This window comes from Podarcis pityusensis, assembly GCF_964106645.2.
Source record: "Podarcis pityusensis genome assembly, chromosome: 3".
Taxonomy (NCBI): domain Eukaryota; kingdom Metazoa; phylum Chordata; class Lepidosauria; order Squamata; family Lacertidae; genus Podarcis; species Podarcis pityusensis.
The window spans coordinates 91,282,550-91,301,370 of NC_138026.1; the positions used below are offsets into that span (position 1 = coordinate 91,282,550).

At 38.3% G+C, this 18,821-nt stretch overlaps 1 protein-coding gene across 5 annotated transcripts in view; it reads left to right on the forward strand.

The window, feature by feature from the left end:
- The window catches only part of CDC42BPA (CDC42 binding protein kinase alpha), a 168,479-nt gene that overhangs the window by 55,322 nt on the left and 94,336 nt on the right, over positions 1 to 18,821 (forward strand). For all 5 annotated transcript variants that reach the window (XM_081000088.1, XM_081000089.1, XM_081000085.1 and 2 more), the window contains exons 4-5: positions 7,394 to 7,489; positions 8,165 to 8,313. In XM_081000088.1, the coding sequence (XP_080856214.1) occupies positions 7,394 to 7,489; positions 8,165 to 8,313 (245 nt within the window). The remainder of the gene's footprint in view (positions 1 to 7,393; positions 7,490 to 8,164; positions 8,314 to 18,821) is intronic.

Genomic DNA, 18,821 nt, shown 5'->3' on the forward strand with positions numbered 1-18,821 from the left:
AAACTTTACAGATCTAAGCATCCACTGAACCTGCAAGTCTAAAGTAAAGATCTTAAGTTAAAGATTTGGAATTATTATTTGCACTTGACTTTCCTCCTTTTATTGGATTACAATCAAAAGGTGAAACCCAGGGTCCGGAGCTGCCTGAGCTTTGAGAGACTGAGCTGTCAGTATTGCAGATTTGGATATTGTATATTGGAACTTGCAACAATCTGAGGGTACTGAGACCTTCTAATTTGAAACATTCTTTTTGGAGACAAATAAGCACTGTCTGTAACAAAGTGATTATTTATTAACTCTGCTAAATATTTGTATCTGAAGGTTCCTGGATACTAAACTAGACTCTGAAAGACATTTTAAGCTCCCTCTAGAGGATTGGATTAAAACAGTGACTTTACATTTACATTTACTTTCGATTCCCTTGTTGTTTGCTTGCTCTGGGCCTTTCTATTCCCATGGGAATAACTCAGTGTGACCTTGACTGATAGATAACGTTGGAATGAGTGGCACAAGAAGAAGAGGAAGAGTTAGACAAACAACTTTAACAACTCTAACCTCAGCCTCGCAGACACGCAGATCATCTGTACCTACTTTGCCCTCAGAAGTAGAAGTAGAAGAAGTTGCCTTGTCACAGGCAAAAGAGGGAGAGGGTGAAGTAGAGCAGTTACAATTGGAAGATATGGCCTCAGGAGCATCTGCTTCTGTTTTAGACAAAATCTTTGAAAAATTGGAAGCTTTGGACAAGAAAGCAGATGAGCAATCAGCAAAGATTGACAAAAATACAGAATGCCTAAATAAATTAACTATACAAGTGGCACAGAATACACAAGCAATTGGACAGTTAACGGAGGCCACAGCAGAAAATCGGAAATTGGCTGAGGATACCAGACAAAAATTGGAAAATTTAGAACAAGAGGTAAGACCACTCACCAAACAAGTTGGGGAACATCAGATCTATCTTTCTATGATAGAACTGCGAAATCGTGAGAATAATTTGAGGATTAGATCACTACAAGAGGCAGAAGAAGGAAATCTAGCTGAGTTTTTGACCAAAGAATTCTCCAAGTTCTGGAATTTGGAAGAAAAGGATTTTAAAATTGTGTCAGCTTTCAGACTTGGAAGATTTACAAAGAAGGAGAGGCCCAGAGACTGTTTGATAACATTGAGATCAAAGGAGGAAAGGGACAAGATTTTGGGCCTACACTACGGAAAGTCACTGGAGGTTTTGGACAGAAGAATTGAAATTTACAAAGATATTCCAAGACAACTGTTGGATCTTAGAGCCGCCTACTCTGAACTTGTCAAACTACTAAGGAGCAACGCAATTCCATTTAGGTGGGAATTTCCCCAAGGAATATCTTTTACCTTTAGAGGGAGAAAGGTCAAAATTAGAACATTGGAAGAGAGAGACAAATTTTTGTCTACACACGGAGAGGACCTTCAAAAAGGAATTGAACTACCTTCTGGGCCTGGGGCAACGCCAGCACCAACACCAGCACCTGGGGAACCTGAAGATCCAGAGAAGATACCACCCCTGGAGAAATAACCAGATCAATTCAGGATGTCTCTGCAATTGTTGAGTTGGAATATTAATGGTTGTAACATTCCGGAAAAAAGGAAGAAAATATTTCATATATTAAAAAAAGAACAATTGGACATTATTTGTTTACAAGAAACACATGTGACGAGGCTCCACAGAAAAGTGTTAATAAACAAAAGATTGGGCCAGGAATTTGTATCGTCGGATAAAGTTAAGAAGAGAGGCGTGGTGATATATGCAAAAGAGAGCCTGTCACCCAAATTCTTATTTAAAGATGAACATGGAAGAATTTTGGCTATTGAGATACAATACCAAGGAGAGAAACTGTTGATATTAGGAATCTATGCACCTAATGAAGGGAAATCGGAATTTTACAAGAAGCTGCAGGAGACAATGCTGGATTATCTGGACTACAACAACATCATAATGATGGGAGATATGAATGGGGTCGTATCAACTAACATGGACAAGTCACAAAGTCAAAATGTTACAAAAGACGGCAGACTACCTAAAACCTTTTTTGAAATGACAGACAATATGGATTTGACTGATATTTGGAGGACAAAGAACCCACTAGGAAGAGAGGGAACATTCTTTTCTGAAGCCCAACTGACCTGGACAAGAATCGACCAAATATGGATTTCTAGAGGCCTGGCACCTAAGGTCAGAAAAGTGGAAATCTGCCCAAAGACCTGTTCCGACCATAATGCAGTAAAGATGGATATGACACTACTACCAACTGGATCCTTTAGATGGAAGATGAATGACAATTTGTTCAGAGATCAGGAAATTACTAAGAAGGCCCAAAAAGTTTTGAAGGATTATTTTGAGATAAATATGAATACTACGGTGGAAAAAAGAATCGTCTGGGACGCAAGTAAAGCTGTAATGAGGGGATTCTTGATACAACAGAATGCAGTAAAGAAAAGAACACAAAATGAGAAAAAAGATAAGATCTTGGATAAAATAAAAGAATTAGAGAAGAAATTAAGAGTGAACCCGAAGTCACAGCCAACTCTGAGAGAAATTAAACTTTATCAAACACAATATTCTAAACTGATAAATCAGGAAATCGAATGGAAGGTTAAACTAATGAAACAAAAAACGTTTGAGTCGGCGAATAAATGTGGAAAACTGCTAGCTTGGCAGTTGAAGAGAAGACAAAGATTAAATACGGTTACAAACTTAGAGATTGAAGGAAAAAACATTCAGAATCCAGTGGACATTAGAAAGTGTTTCCAGAGATACTTCAAAAAACTATACACCCAAGGGCCGCAAGACGAAGTTGAGATTAAACAATTTTTGGCAAAAAATGGACTATCCAAATTGTCACAAGAAAATAGGACAATCCTGAATTCTAAAATAACATGACAGGAGATTGAACAAGCCATTCAGAACATGCAACTTGGCAAATCTCCAGGGCCAGATGGGCTGACCTCCAAGTACTATAAGACATTAAAAGACTATTTGATACAACCTTTGATGGAGGTCAGCAATGAAATTATGGAGGGGAAGAGGGCACCGGAGTCGTGGAAGGAAGCGTTTATCACATTAATACCAAAGACGGAAGCTGAAAAGACACAACTTAAGAACTACCGTCCCATCTCCCTTTTAAATGTGGATTACAAAATATTTGCAGACATTTTGGCAAGTAGATTTAAAAAAGTTTTAAATGAAGTAATCCATAAGGACCAGGCAGGCTTTCTCCCAGGTAGACATTTGTTTGCTAATACAAGGAACATTATTGATATCTTGGAACTTTTGCAAACAGATATAAACACAAAAGCAGTTTTAATCTTTATAGATGCGGAGAAGGCCTTTGACAACATCTCCTGGAAATTTATGAGGGGAAATTTAAAAGAGATGGGAGTGGGACGGGGTTTTGAGAATGGGATTGAGGCGATATATTCAGAGCAGAAAGCTAAACTGATAGTTAATAATGTGGTTACAGAAGAGTTTAAAATTGAAAAAGGAACTCGACAAGGTTGCCCTATCTCCCCTTTGTTATTCATTTCGGTTCTGGAAGTGCTATTGAATATGATTAGAGGGGATCGGTTGGTGGAAGGAATTCAGGTCGGACAGAAACAATACAAATTAAAAGCTTTTGCAGATGACCTGGTTTTGACCTTGCAGAAGCCAGAGCCTAGTATGAAAAGAGTATTACAACTGATTAATGACTTTGGTCGGGTGGCTGGATTTAAATTAAATAAACAGAAAACTAAGGTTTTGGGAAAAAATTTGACTGATACAGAGTCAGAACGGTTTCAGAATGAGACGGAACTTAATGTGGTTAAAAAAGTAAAATACCTAGGGGTAAACATAACAGCAAAAAACCTAAGTCTATTTAAGGACAACTATGAAAAATGCTGGACAGAAATTAAGAGAGACTTAGATAGTTGGTCAAAATTGAAACTTTCTTTGTTAGGCCGAATTGCTGCTATCAAGATGAATGTATTGCCAAGGATGTTGTTTTTATTTCAAACACTTCAGGTTTTGGACAAAACGGAGTGCTTTCAGAAGTGGCAGAGAGATATTTCTAAGTTTGTCTGGCAGGGCAAAAAGCCCAGAATTAAGTTTAAGATATTAACTGATGCAAAACAAAGAGGGGGCTTTGCCCTGCCAGACTTAAAGTTGTATTATGAAGCCGCAGCGTTCTGCTGGCTAAAAGACTGGCTACTTCTTGAAGACACTGATGTGTTGGATTTGGAAGGGTTTAACAATGCTTTTGGATGGCATGCATATTTATGGTATGACAAGGTTAAAGCAAATAAGGCCTTTAAGAACCATATTGTCAGAAAATCACTGTTTAATATCTGGACAAAATATAAAGACTTGCTGGAAAATAAAACCCCAAGGTGGCTTTCACCTTTGGAAGCTAAGGCCCGAAAAAGACCCAATATGGAGGCTAAATGGCCAAAATATTGGGAAATACTAGAAAAAGATGGAGACAACTGGAAATTGCAGAGTTTGGAGAAAATGAAGGATAAAGTGCGAGACTGGTTACATTACGCTCAGATTAAAGAAGTTTTTAAAAATGACAAGAAACTAGGGTTCCAGGTGGAGAAATCGAAACTAGAAACAGAATTGTTAGAACCAAAGACCAAGGTACTTTCAAGGATGTATAACTTGCTGTTAAAATGGAATACACAAGATGAAACGGTTAAATCGGCTACGATAAGGTGGGCACAGGACATTGGGTATAATATCATGTTTGAGGACTGGGAAAGGTTGTGGAGTACTGGATTGAAATTTACTGCATGTAACGCTTTGAAAGAAAATGTAATGAAAATGATTTATAGATGGTATATGACCCCAGTCAAACTTGCAAAAATTTACCACCTGACTGACAATAAGTGTTGGAAATGTAAAGAGTGTGAGGGAACGTTCTTCCACCTCTGGTGGACTTGCCCTAAAGTGAAGGCGTTCTGGGAAATGATTTATAATGAACTGAAAAAGGTATTTAAATATACCTTCACTAAGAAACCAGAGGCCTTCCTTTTGGGTATTGTCGGCCAAGGGGTGGTAAAGAAGGACCAGACATTTTTTATGTATGCAACAACAGCAGCAAGGATACTTCTCGCAAAGCACTGGAAAACTCAAGATCTACCCACACTGGAAGAATGGCAGATGCAACTGATAGACTACATGGAACTGGCTGAGATGACCGGCAGAATTCGTGACCTGGGAGAAGAGAGGACTGAGGAGGATTGGAAGAAATTTAAGAATTATTTACAAAAATATTGTAACTTGAGTGAATGCTAAACAGGATGCTAGATCAAAATAACTGAGCACCACTAATTTTAGATGATTTTAAGAAAATAAGTAAGATTGTGAAAATATAACTCTTTTTGAGAACTAGAAGGTTATGAAACATAGAAGGGATATAAGAATGTAAATAAGATAATAAATTGCTGACAAAATGTTATAACGATGAAAGTGGGAGCGGGAGATGTGAGGAAGTCCAAAGAAAATGTGAAATTATGTTAAGATATATGTTACATTGTTTATTATGTTTATTTCTATTGTAAAACCCAATAAATTTCTTTAAAAAAAAAAATATTCTTGGGGCTGCATGCCAGCAATGGCCAAGTGCAAACCATGGCTTCACCCAGCAGTTTGTTTGCACTGAAATAACCACAATCTGCAATTTGGACATAGTGCTAAACTAGGGGTTGCCATTTGTTTCTCCCACACACTTGGTGATGAGTGAATTAGGAGCCGTTTGCAGGTTCACAGTAGACCATTAACTAGTTTGCTGTGACCTGCCAATGCAGCCGGTAACTCAAAAAGCACTGCTAATATTTTTTAGATGCAAGTAATAATATGCATGATATTTTTATAATAAAATGCCAAGATTAAAATGCCTACTTGCGGGGAGCCTGGATAAAAACACACATGAAGAAAACACACACTCTATAGCTACACACACATACACAAAGTTTTAACATGTGGAATGGCATGCCTTCCAGACCATGGTAGATTCTACAACTAATGAAAATTGGCAGTTTAGATATTTAGACTCCATCCAAATATAAACAGTGGGATGCAAAAATGCAGCTCAATTCCCTCATGTATACTGTAGTTCATTCCACAACTCTGAATGGTAGTTAGTATTATTTTAGAGAAAAAGAATACTGCTTTTGCTTCTAGTTAAAAATAGAAGCCTGAAACAACTGAATGGAGCAAGTTTAGCCTTTTGGGTATTGCATGCCAAAGGTCAGGATCCGAAGAGCTAGTTGTAGTGCAATCCAGCGAGTGTTTACTTGGCAGTAAGTCACATTCTGTTCGTTTCTGCTTTATGCCTATGAAGAGTCTTTAGGATTGCAACCCTAGGCTGAGTAAACATTGTATTACAGTATTGGGCTTTCAAAATTTGTTTGTTTTTGCTCTGTTGAATTGTTAACTTGTTTTTTAAAAAACACAAACAACTTTGAACAGCTGCCACCCATATAGTATCACAATTTCCCCAGTTTCAAAGGCAGCTTGCCATGGTAGAGGGCTGTGGGTTGATGGGTTGATGTTTGAGAAAGGCAACTTTACTTCCACAAGTTGGATATATTTCTGGGGAGTTAAAGCTGTTATATTTCATGAAGCATAGGTCTATCATTGGCTGTTGATGGAATCTCCATATTTGTGCAACTAAATACTAGTTGCTGAGAGAGGGCGTGCTATGGGAGAGCAATTGCCTTCTCACAGCTTGGTTGTGGGCTCCCTTGAAAGAATCTGGTTGGCTGCTGTGGAAAGTAGGTTACTGGACCAGTTAGATTTTTCTTTTGACTCAGCATGGATCTTAATGTTGTACAAAGAGTATAAAAAAACTTGAGCATTCTCATTATACTGCTGGTTTCATATTAGTTCATGTCTGTATACAGTAACTTTAATAGTAATCATTCAGGGATCCCACCTTATCATAATTGAAAGCCACCTTAACTGTCAGCAGGTGAGAAGTAAAAAAGGTTGTGATATTACTCATAGCCAACCCCAAATTGCTTACTTTTGGTTAGCACAACTTTACTGTGGTTAAGTGATGGTTTAGTTCAGGGTTGGGGAAAGTGTGTTCCTCCAGGTGTTGGTGGACTACAACCCCCATCATCCTTTTGCAACACTGGCTGGGGCTCATGGGAGTGCAGCAACATCTGGAGGGCCATGGCTCCCTCCCCCATTTTAGATGGAGAAAATTTGAATCTGCATTGGTATTAAAGATTAATACAACCTCTTAGTAATCAGATCATTACTCTTGGCTGCAGGAGAGATGCCTTCCTTGTAATCCTACAGTGTTTCTAAGCATCTATCTAAATATATTTGTTTCATTATTCAAAATAGTACCTAAAATATTATTTTTCTACCCTCCAGACAGCTTGTTTTCGAGAAGAGAGGGATGTGTTAGTGAACGGAGATAACCAATGGATTACAACATTGCACTATGCCTTTCAGGACGAAAACTATTTAGTGAGTGTTACTTCAACGTACTCTTTAAAATTCCCTCATTTTTTAACTTTATTTATTTTACAGATTTATAAGCTGCTTCAAAGCCAGAAGCTATCAGTGGTGTACAATAAGAGAAAATGTAACTCAAAACAAAATATATATGCTCTGAAAAAAATAAAACTGTTCCTAAGGACTCTAAAAGCAATAAAAGCATTTTTAGAATCATACACTTAATATTTCATAAATTGACTAGGTCCTACTTCTGGATAAGACTTCTTAAACAGAAGCTTCTTAAGTAGCTGCCTAAGGATCAAGCCATTAGGTGGCTTGTCTAATTTCAACTGGTAACTGATTCCAGAGGACTCGAGCTGCAACACTAAAGGTGCATACACACCATATGTTTAAAGTATGTGGCTGGTGTGTTCTACTATCTTCCCTTGCAATTGGTAAGAGAACAAAATGCTGCAGTTCCATAAGAGACACTGCTGCCATAGCAATACAGTTTCAAGATTGCCCCAGCATTACAGAACTTAAAATACCCTCTTTCTACTATAGAATAGAACACAGTAGTTCTGCAATAGGAAAAGCACAATTACTGTCGCAGCACTGGTATTTCCTGCCCTAGTTCTGTTGTGCTTTTTGCATATTTACCTTTCTAAATTTGTTATAAGTGCCTTCTGTTTTCTTTTTTCCTAGTACCTGGTAATGGATTATTATGTGGGTGGTGATCTGCTTACCTTGCTTAGTAAGTTTGAGGACCGGTTACCTGAAGAAATGGCTCGCTTTTATTTGGCTGAAATGGTAGTAGCAATTGATTCTGTACATCAGCTGCATTATGTCCACCGGTAAGTATAATCAATGGAATATATGAATCTTCACTATTTGATCTAAAGCAATGCTCACATTTCAGCTCCAGAAGAAAATGAGGGAAATACTTAGTTGTTCTTTAAAGAATTACAGCACTGAAAATTAGCCAGATGATTTTGTTGCTTTTTGTTATTAGTTGACTTTTTGATAAAACTGGAGGAAACGCTTTGGTGGTATTCAAACTTTTTTCATCTGTATGAGTTTCACTAAATCAGTCCTTTGGAGGCTTGGCTGAAACAGCATTTAATATTATCCAGTAACATATGGAATAACAATAGGTAAAGGTAAAGGGACCCCTGACCATTAGGTCCAGTCGTGACCAAATCTGGGGTTGTGGCGCTCATCTCGCTTTATTGGCCAAGGGAGCTGGCGTACAGCTTCCGGGTCATGTGGCCAGCATGACTAAGCCGCTTCTGGCGAACCAGAGCAGTGCACGGAAACGCCGTTTACCTTCCCGCTGGAGCGGTACCTATTTATCTACTTGCACTTTGATGTTCTTTCGAACTGCTAGGTGGGCAGGAGCAGGGACTGAGCAACGGGAGCTCACCCCGTTGTGGGGATTCGAACCGCCAACCTTCTGATCGGCAAGTCCTAGGCTCTGTGGTTTAACCCACAGCACCACCCACGTCCCTTGGAATAACAATACTTGCATATAATTTGTGTGCTGTATAAAATTTGCTATGAAAAGTATGGTTTGTTTTTAGGATATATGCTTTGCAGAATCAGGACTTGCATTTGGAATGAGACTTGAAGTTTGATTCTTGTATGCATCATCAAAGAGATCAAATACTGGTTGGTTTGTGTCCAGAAAATTAATGGATAAACTTATTTGTGCAGATAATTTAGAAGCTGGTTTTCTCTCTTTTAATGCAGAGATTGTCCATATAAGGGTTGTAATGCTAAAGGCAGGCAGATATATTTCCATAATTTATCAGTATTTGCTTAGGTCTGATATCTTTGAAACCAATTTCTATAAAAGAATAAGGACACGATCAATTCCTCCACAAGATCCATGCAGATAGCACAGTGTGAAATCTCTGTTTGAACTCATTCACACCAGATAAGTTATGTGTACCATACTTTGTCTCTTCCATGTGAACTTTGCACAAACTGCTGCTTTGGCAGGGCATCTAGCATCTAGGTCTAAGATATAAAGATATAAATTCTACAATACTTTCCAGGGAGTAAGTCCCTCTGAATTTAGCTGGACTTAATTTTGAGTAGACAACATAGTTTTGTGCTGTATATTATTTATTTGTTTGTTTGTTTGTTTGCTTGTTTGCTTACTTACTTACCGCCCTATACCCAGAGGTTTCTGGGTGGTTCACAGAACAATATGCAGCTGATAGATTCATAGAAGATAGCGAGCTTGTGGGTGTCACTGAATTAGATTGTGGGTGTGTTTTTAACAAATGGATTCTATTTGTGAGTTGGCTATGAAGTTCTGAACATTCCGGTTTTGAGGTTTCAGTGTTCCAATAATATTCTAGTGTATTTATGGTCTTAGTTTGGGCCTATGCACCATGTGTTGACTGTGCTGCTGTGTAACTTGTAAATAATTTTCAATTGTTGCTTATATAACTACTGAAATAGAAGATTAAAACCAGCACAGAAAGGACTAAGATTTGACTTGACATACTGCTGAAACTAAATTTGTTATAATTATGATGAAGTATTTTTCAAGAAGGTGGTTGTGGTTACTAGATTTACTGTGTTGCTTGTAGTTTGCAAGGAAAATATTTGCGTTAGAACAGTTAGAGGATTGAAAAGCTAAACGTGCACAATTTTGAGGCTGTTATCTTGTTCTACTCTGTACTTCATTGCTACTGAATGTCACTTTCTGAATATAATAAACAGTGACTTTATGACTGTAGTGGTATGTGCTTCTTACCTATTTGATGCTTGCTTTATGACTTTTATTGAGACTCTCCAAGACTGTATTGCACTAAAATTGCATCATTGCTTTCTTGCCTCTAACTCCCATCTTTCTATTCCATTTCGTTGAGGGTTTTCCTGCTAAATAGAGAGTTGTGTTCTGCATACCTTCCAAACATAGCTTGAGTTAACTGCAAGTAAAGGCCTTCATGTTCTGTGCCTTCCTTATGTCATTCTGGTTACATACATGGGACATTGTAGCATCCTTAGTTAATGTTGTGTGAATTCCAAACATATTTCTAGTTGACAAACTGACTCTGTTTCTTTCCTACGATATTATCTATGTGTGTTCATATATTTTCTTACAAAAACTGTCTCAAAAAGAAAAGTACTGTAATGGAATATTGATTTCTTGAGATCCAACACTTCAGCAGGAACTACAGTAGCAGATTGGTTGTCTAAGGAAGCTGGATGATTACTTAACTGTGAAATTTCTTTGCATGTTTATTGAAGATTGCCATATTTATTATATTGCATATTATGTTATTATTTGAGAAACTATATTTTGATTCATGGTGTGAACCAAAGTTATTTTGTTTTTGTTTTTGTTTGGAGGGGCAATACTAACCATTAGTGGATGGTTGTGTGGTTGTGTGGGAGAATAGTAGAGATAGGTTAGGCTGAAGGAGCATTGAAATCAAAGTTGGTTAAATGGGAAGAGCAACAGCAGATACTTGAGAGCAGATGACACTCTAGTGATCCTTAGACTTAATAGAAATACATAAGATGGAAGGAAGAAAAGTCAAAAGCTTCAAGGGCAGTAAGATTAAGAATGAAAAAAGGGAGGTAGGACATGGGACTCTGAATAGCTCTATTGGTAGAGCACGGGATTCTTAATCTCAGGGTCATGGGTTTGAGCCCCACATTGGACAAAAAGATTCCTACATTGCAGGGGTTGGACTAAATGACTTGTGTGGTCCCTTCTAACTCTGCAGTTCTGTGATTCTAGAACTTTCAGGAAAAGGAGGAGGATGTTCCTAAGGAGCAGAATGTGCAGTTAGAGACACGTGGGAGAAAGACTGAAGAGAATAACAGGGCAAGTGAAAGTTGGTGGACATGACTGATGTGATATGTGCCAATGGTGGGATAGCATGAATGAGGTGAAGTGAAGGATTTTAGGAACATGGCAAGGAAATTAAACATGGCAAGAAATGACAAGCATTATGAGCAATGAAGTCTCTGAGAAATGGGCAGTGGCTTGACATGGAAAGGAGTGGAACTGAAAAGAGTAGATGCAGCGTAGAAAGGACTGCCCTTCAGTGTGTCAGCGTTACTGCAGTAGCTATGACTAAATTATTTGGGCCTTTCCATCTTGAGCCATCGTTTGACTGCAGTGCATAACATTCTGTAATATTTTCCATCTTCAAATGGTTAAGCACACCAGAGTTAGATTAGCTGTTAGTTAAATTAGATGTTTGCAGGCATGCTTCTTGTCTTGCTCATACTCCTTTCATAACAGATTCCCATGTCTTTCCTAGTATTGCTTGCAGCTTTTGCCAACGAGACTGGCTTGCCTGTTTCATAAATCTCCTCGTTATATCCGAAATGACATATTTTATCACTTGGATTGCAGTTTACACAAACCATGCTTGTAAGGCATAGTTCTCTTTCAAAAATTAAAAACTGCAAAAGTCGTTAACTTGACCAGTCATTGAAATGTGACCCATTTCCCTTTTATTTTGCTTGCAGCTGTAACAGTAGAAAGAAAAGGGGGAAAAATGTATGTGCCAGTGCTCTGTTCTAGAGGAAAGCCTGGGAACTTTCCCTGTCTAGAGGAAGCATTTGACAAGATGACTATTTTCCAGTACTTAATAGAGGTGACAAAAACCTAAGCATGTGTTTCAGGAACTTCAGGTAGGGGCAGGGAACCTCAGGCCTGGGGGCTGATTGTGGACGCCAGTCCTTTCTATTATCGGGGGGGGTCTTATTCTTTGTTTCCACTCTGCCTTAGCTAATTCTATTTTAAAGGGGGATGGATCACGGAGCTCTTGTTTTTAAAAGTGTGTGAATAGGCTTAACATGCCTTCTGTAATTCCTGGATTAATTGAAATATTTAAATTAATTTAGTTGTTATCCCAGCATAAGAGAGTGACTTTTTAAATACTTCTTGGGAAGTAATGGTTCACAGTAATGAAACAATAGGAAAAGAAAAGAAAAAAATAATGCACAATACTTAAAACAAATGACTCACCCAAAACATCTCATAAAAAATTAAGAGAGCCAGAGGCTGGAGAACATAGTTCAATAGAGCTACCGCTGTGCACTTTGAATGAAAATATAAAACAGTCAAACATTTGATGTTCTTATTTTTTATTTCAATTAACCTTGATTAGTTTTCAGTTAACCTTGATTGACCCTTTTTTCTGATTCATTTGATTATTGTCTCCTATATAGTAACATTGTTATATGATAAAAATAAACATGCCAGATAATAGCTTCAGTCACACAAAAGAAGCACATATTTGGGAGGGCCTCCCCTACCTTTTCCCTTTCTACCATGTGCCCATCAAAATTTTATTCCACTTGCAGTTTAATACCCATGGGCAAAACAGCGCCTGGGTGGCAGATTTGTGCTACCTTGGGTTCCATGACAGAAGAAAGATTGGATATAAATGTAATAAAAATGAAACTGATGGACAATCAACAGTATTTTATGGAATGCCACTTGAACACTATTATTTCTTTTATACAAGTTGGCCACAGTAGAGCCATAGAAAACCCTAGATCAGTAGAGCAATAAAGCAGATGGCATGGCAGTGAAGCAGCAGTTGAATTCCAGCTATAGCTGTTACTGGGAAATAGCAGGGTTTTCTTACTGTAAAATTGCAAATAGTTAACTCTGCCTCAGAGCCCCTGTTTCATCATTTCAGTACTTTGCTACATTTATCTAATAGTTGTCCACAGTAGATTGCTAAGGACTGTTTGCTAATCTGTGAGAGCCACAAGTCCATTATGCTAGGCATCAGTTGCTTATGACAAAAGCACAAAGTACTCGTCTTTGGTCAAAGATTAAAAACTCCCCAGAAATACTTTCCATTTATTATTGGGCAAGCCTGTGCCTGTTAAAGATGGCCAAGTGACAGAACTGGGGCTCTTTTCCATACCCCTACATCATAAATAAATCTAGTGATTTATTTTTAGCATTTATTAGTCATCTTCAGAAATTTCCCAAGGCAATGTAAGGAAATTAAGCTTGGAATTTCTGATGAAATGTGATTATGTTGAGGCCAAAGGAAACCTAAAGAGCAAAGACAGAATTAGTCTGAAGCAGAATAGTACAGCTGCTTTTAACCTAAGAATGATTTTTATTTGTGTTCTTAATAAATGATATTCATTTGGAATATTACATCTGCTGCATCTGACATATGTTAAAAGCAAATTGCCAGTTTATTTATCTTTGTGGTTTTCTATGATAATAAAATCCTATTTGTATAATAATACAATAATAATAATGTACAATACTGTTAGAGTTCAGAGCTTGTGTGAGCAGGAAGCTGATCGTTTAGCTCCAGAACTCAGCAATCCACTTTAATACTGAGGGCTTTCCCAAGTCCTTTGGGTTCCCATTTTGTGACTACTAATAGAAAACAAGAATATGCAGCTGGCCACTACTTACATAGTCCATTCCAAACAGAATGAAAGCAGAGGGTCAGCATGTCACTGCCCCCCATAACGTCCTGAGCTTCAGTGACTTCAGAGGAAGAAATTGGGCTGAAATAGCAAGGGATAATATAGATGCATATAGGCTGAGTTGTATGATCTCAAAGCTTGCTTTCTCCTAGAGTTATAACATCAGCAATTTCCTACTTGCCTAAACTGTGAACAGGACTATAGTACTTTGTTATGGAGGTTTAGACTAGGTAAACAGACTAAGCTTAGCAGGGGCATGTACTATATGAAAGTGTGTGGGGGGGGGTGTAATTTCCCAGTTAATTATTTTCCCACCCTGCAGTTCCTCATAGGCCTTCAATTTGTTTAGTTGTAATCCTGAGAACACTATGAACAATTTAGACCTATATGTTCAAATACATATATACCTTCTTTTCAAGAAAAGGGAGGGGGATAAAAAGATGCATACTTTTCAAGCTATGCATGTTCACTGTTGATATTCCTCAAATTTTGGGCATCTGCTTCAACATACAGTCCAGTACAGTTTGCTGCTTCTCAGTCAGTGATTTTTCAAAGGTTACACTTTTCCCTTTACCTAAGAGGGAGGAACATGTGTAGTGTTCTGATTCTTTCCTTTTTTCACTACTTCAGGTGACATCAGAAATAGTTTATTACCATTTAGTGCATTTGCACAAAGAGACTGTGAAACAGCAGGTGGAAAATTATCTGTTTGAGCAGACAGATCAAAAACGTCTGTCGTACTTCCTGGGATTACAGCTAAATTACCAGTGATGCCAAACCTAAATGTTGATACCTTGTCACTTTTAAAAGAAAATTGGACCTTTCCTAATCATGTAAATTATGATTTGCTCATCAGGAGTCGCATTTTTATGAGGTATATGCCTAGTTGAGCAACACATAGCTGGGCTAATTGATGCTAGGCTTTTCCTGATGTCTTTCAAAAGGGTTTGTCGAGAGCTGCTATTGATTCAGGTGCAGTTGTGTTTATATAGTTTAAAAGCTAATAAAAACATTTCAGAAATCTTAACAGTTTCTTGAGCAGCAGGAAGTAGTGATATTATCGCCCCTATAGTTCAGCTGCTTTCAAATAGCAAAACTGGCTAAAATCCAAGCTGCAAAATTTTAAGGAAGCAGAGTACATTGTGGTGGAAATATACCTCAGAAGAGGAACAAAGTACACAGGACATCTTTTATGTCTTGTGTCACTGATTTAAAAACCAAGCAAACCTAAAAGACGGTTTAAAAGAAGGCCTGAGATTGGGACCATGACGCGGTGAGATGAGATATGGTATTGCCAGGGGTGGAGGAGTGATTCTGATTGGGACTACATGAGGGCAAAGGGTTATATTCCCCTCCTTGCATCATGGTCCTGACCTACCTGCCAGGACAGCTGGTTTTTAAAAAATCAATCTTGAAAGGGCAAATTGAACTCGATGCAAACCTGATATATAGAAGTTAAGAAGTATTTGGCTTTACTGGGACAAGTATTGCCCTATCTGCATTGGTAACAGGATTTTTATGGACCCCATATAAATTGATCAACCAAAAAGCTTTGCTCAGAACCAGTCATCTAAATATCTCCTTGTATTGCTTGGATTCTGACATTCAGGTTTTTAGAAAATTCATAACTTAGAGCAAGGTCATGAGTACCAGAAAGCAACTTGAAAGCGCCTAAGGATGGTATTAAGCTGAGAGCAAGTGAGGCTGTTCCCCACCACCACCCAAGATTGCTGTGTATCCCCAGGCCTTAACAGGTTTGCTCCTGTTTAGGCTCCAGCCAACATGGGATGGGAATCTTGTACAGGGCTTACCGAATGGAATCTGGAGGAAGTGGGGAAGGAACCATTTCCCCCCTCCATATCCTTCCTCCATTGTGTTACAAAGTGCTAAAGACTGGCTGCTCGCCTTGAACCTCAGTACATTCGTGTGTGTATATGTGTTGCGTGTGCACGGGGAGAGAAATCTGGACAGTGAAAAGGAGGAAATAAACTTTTAAACAATCCCCTTCTGAGACCTCCTCTGAAGCATGGGAAGAGATTATCTGTAACCATTTGGCACACATCCCACCACCCCGGACTGCATCTCCTCAGTGGAGAGGTGTGTGTGTGTGTAAAAAAGAGAAAACACCTCATTCTTTGCTCACCAGCTGCTATTAATGTTTGTTTCACACACACGTTTCGGAAGTGTGCCTACTACTAGCCCTTTATAATAATTAGAATTCCTAGCGTGCACGTGTTTTACATGTATTACTTCTGTTGCATGCAATGCTGAAATTTAATCAGCAATAGAGATTTATAATTACATTTGCATAATGGCAAGGGCTCTTACTTTTGAATTATTTCTACCTCAGAAAAGGTCACAAGCAGTCACTTACAAGAGGTTTGTTAGCTAGTTGGAAAACAAAGAGGCAACTAGATAATAAATAACATTGCTTAAAGAGTGGCAATTGGATTAACTGGCAAGTAATTCTAATTTTATAAGTAGCTGATATGCTCCTTATATAGTATTTAATGCTCACCAGCAAAATAATAATGATAAAATTTGCTTTAATGCTGTAATTCTTAAAACTTGGCATAAGAAAATAAATAAATGGAGGGAAGGCAATATTTTTTAATCCTTGATTTTCATTCCTTGGATTTGATTTTTAATTATTATATTTAGTTCACTGAATGGAAAATATTATCTATTCTTAATGCTCGGTTTTTCCTGGCTTCTGAGTGTTGCTAACCTGCTTCAGAGGGTGAATTTGATTGGTTTCCTTGTAGAAAAATATGCAGAAATGGCGTGACCAGCTGGATAATCAATATCTCCTTGTAAGGGGCTTACTAACCTGGCACAAACGATAGACACCTGAAATTAAAGAGTTATGAGTCCCATAACGGAACCATCTTCACTTTTGTTGACCCCTAATTTTCTTCATTTCAGCAGTATGATTAAGAAAGGTGGCGTGCTATTACTGCTATTGTTTAAACAACTAGGAGTCAAAAATGGTTGCCAATCTGCTTCAGATCACCCAGAGATCTACCAGAAGATCCAGATCTACCATTTGTCTATCCCTGCTCTAGAAAATTCACTCTCTGTTTCTGTATTTTCACTTTTCCATGAATATCTGCATGGGTTTCCCTTAAAATTGCTCACAAACTGCTTATTTCTGGACAAAGTAATTTGAAAGATAATGTTTTGGAAAATACATGAGGGATAAACATACTTGAATTATCTGACACTCTCCCCCCCCTCCCCCGATCTTTCCTGAAGATTTTAAAATAGATTCTGTATAGCCCACAAGAGATTACAGGTATTAATGTTCCTAGTAGTTTGGATTTGTGATCTACTTAATCAGGCCTGAATTTCAACCCCCACCTGACATTATGCAGTGGGATATTTTCATCACTCCCTCCCTCCCTTTCATATATAGGTTACCTTATTAGCCTAGCCTTACTAACATGATGGTCTCTAAGTAGCTTATGCTCATTTTAACAGGGACTGTAATTAGATAATTGAATGTGTAGATTTATTTTGAGACATTTTCAGGCATAAGAAAGGTATGTAATTTAGAATATTTTATAAGAATCTACATACATACATACATAATTTTATTTGTATGCCACCTCTCCATACTTCAAACCATACTCAAGGTGGCTTGCAACATGAAAAAATACATAATTACAACATAGCCAAAGGTAGTTATAAACAATAATTAGAACCTAAAAAATACACAACCAAATCGAACAATTTCCATATAAATGATAAAATATAAAATAGATACAAAAAAATAATATCAGTAGGAGCAGCAAAACCCCTACAATGCCCCAACGCAAGAGTCTGTTCAGCAACCTCAACTTTTGTAGCTGGAGTCAGTCAGGGCCCTCCCCTCCCAGACCCGGTGGAAAAAGGTCTGCAAATCAAGGAGCAGGTCTCCCTGCCAAGATGGTCTCTGGCCTCTTCAGCATCCTAAACTTTTGTAAATGGAGTCAGTCAGGGCCCACCCCCCCACCCCACCCAGCCAAGTGGAAAATATAAGAACTGTTGTAGAGCTGTAGGGAAATGGTCTATACAGTATGATATTCTTTCACTTGGAGTGGCTAGTGCCACTTGCTTGGAAAGGGATGTGAAAGAGACAGTGTCGCTGTGAATACCCTTTTGGCTTCAGCATTTTTTAGCCTGAGAACTAATAACCTAGAGAAATAATACTGAGTTTATTAAGGGCACTCTTAGCCATTTTATTTGGACATTCAATAGCAGAATAATAGTGGTCCGCAATTAAAACTTGGAAAAGGTATATCAAAATTTTACAGCCACTTTGCTCTGTAGTTTGTATTTCATTTCCCTTTTTAAACAACCTTTAAATAGCCAGGGCATTTTCTGTTCCCTAGAGGGTTTTGGCAGAGGTCTTGGCCGCAGGGGTCACTATTACATAGTGAGTGGTTCAGCTAGTAGAGCATTCTGAAGGGTTTGCTTGCCTTGGGAAGAAAGGCCTTGGAAATGTTTTCTGTATTAATTTGTGGGGGTAGAGGCTTGCACATTAGTTACTGGGAAAATATCCCAGGATAAACTCACTGTGGACAGTGATGAGCTCTGCTTTGAGGCCATGATAACAGATGTATACATATATGGCACTAAATTGGGTCCTACCCTCTAGAGAAGGACAAAACAAGCTTGCTCCATCTTCCATGTGGCAGCCCTTTAGAAATTTGAAGGGCTGTCACATGGAAGATGGAGTAAAGTAGAGAGGACCAGAGAACTCCATTTGGCCCCCAGGCCTGAGGTTCCCTATCCGTGACCCAGGCTGTCCCTCACTTCAAGTCTTCAAGCCAAGGCTGGACTGCCATCTTCTGGGAATGCTCTAGCTTGGACATTTGTGCCTAAGCCTGTCTGTTGTTATATTTTTAGTTCTACTGGTTGTTGGGAAGCATATAAGATA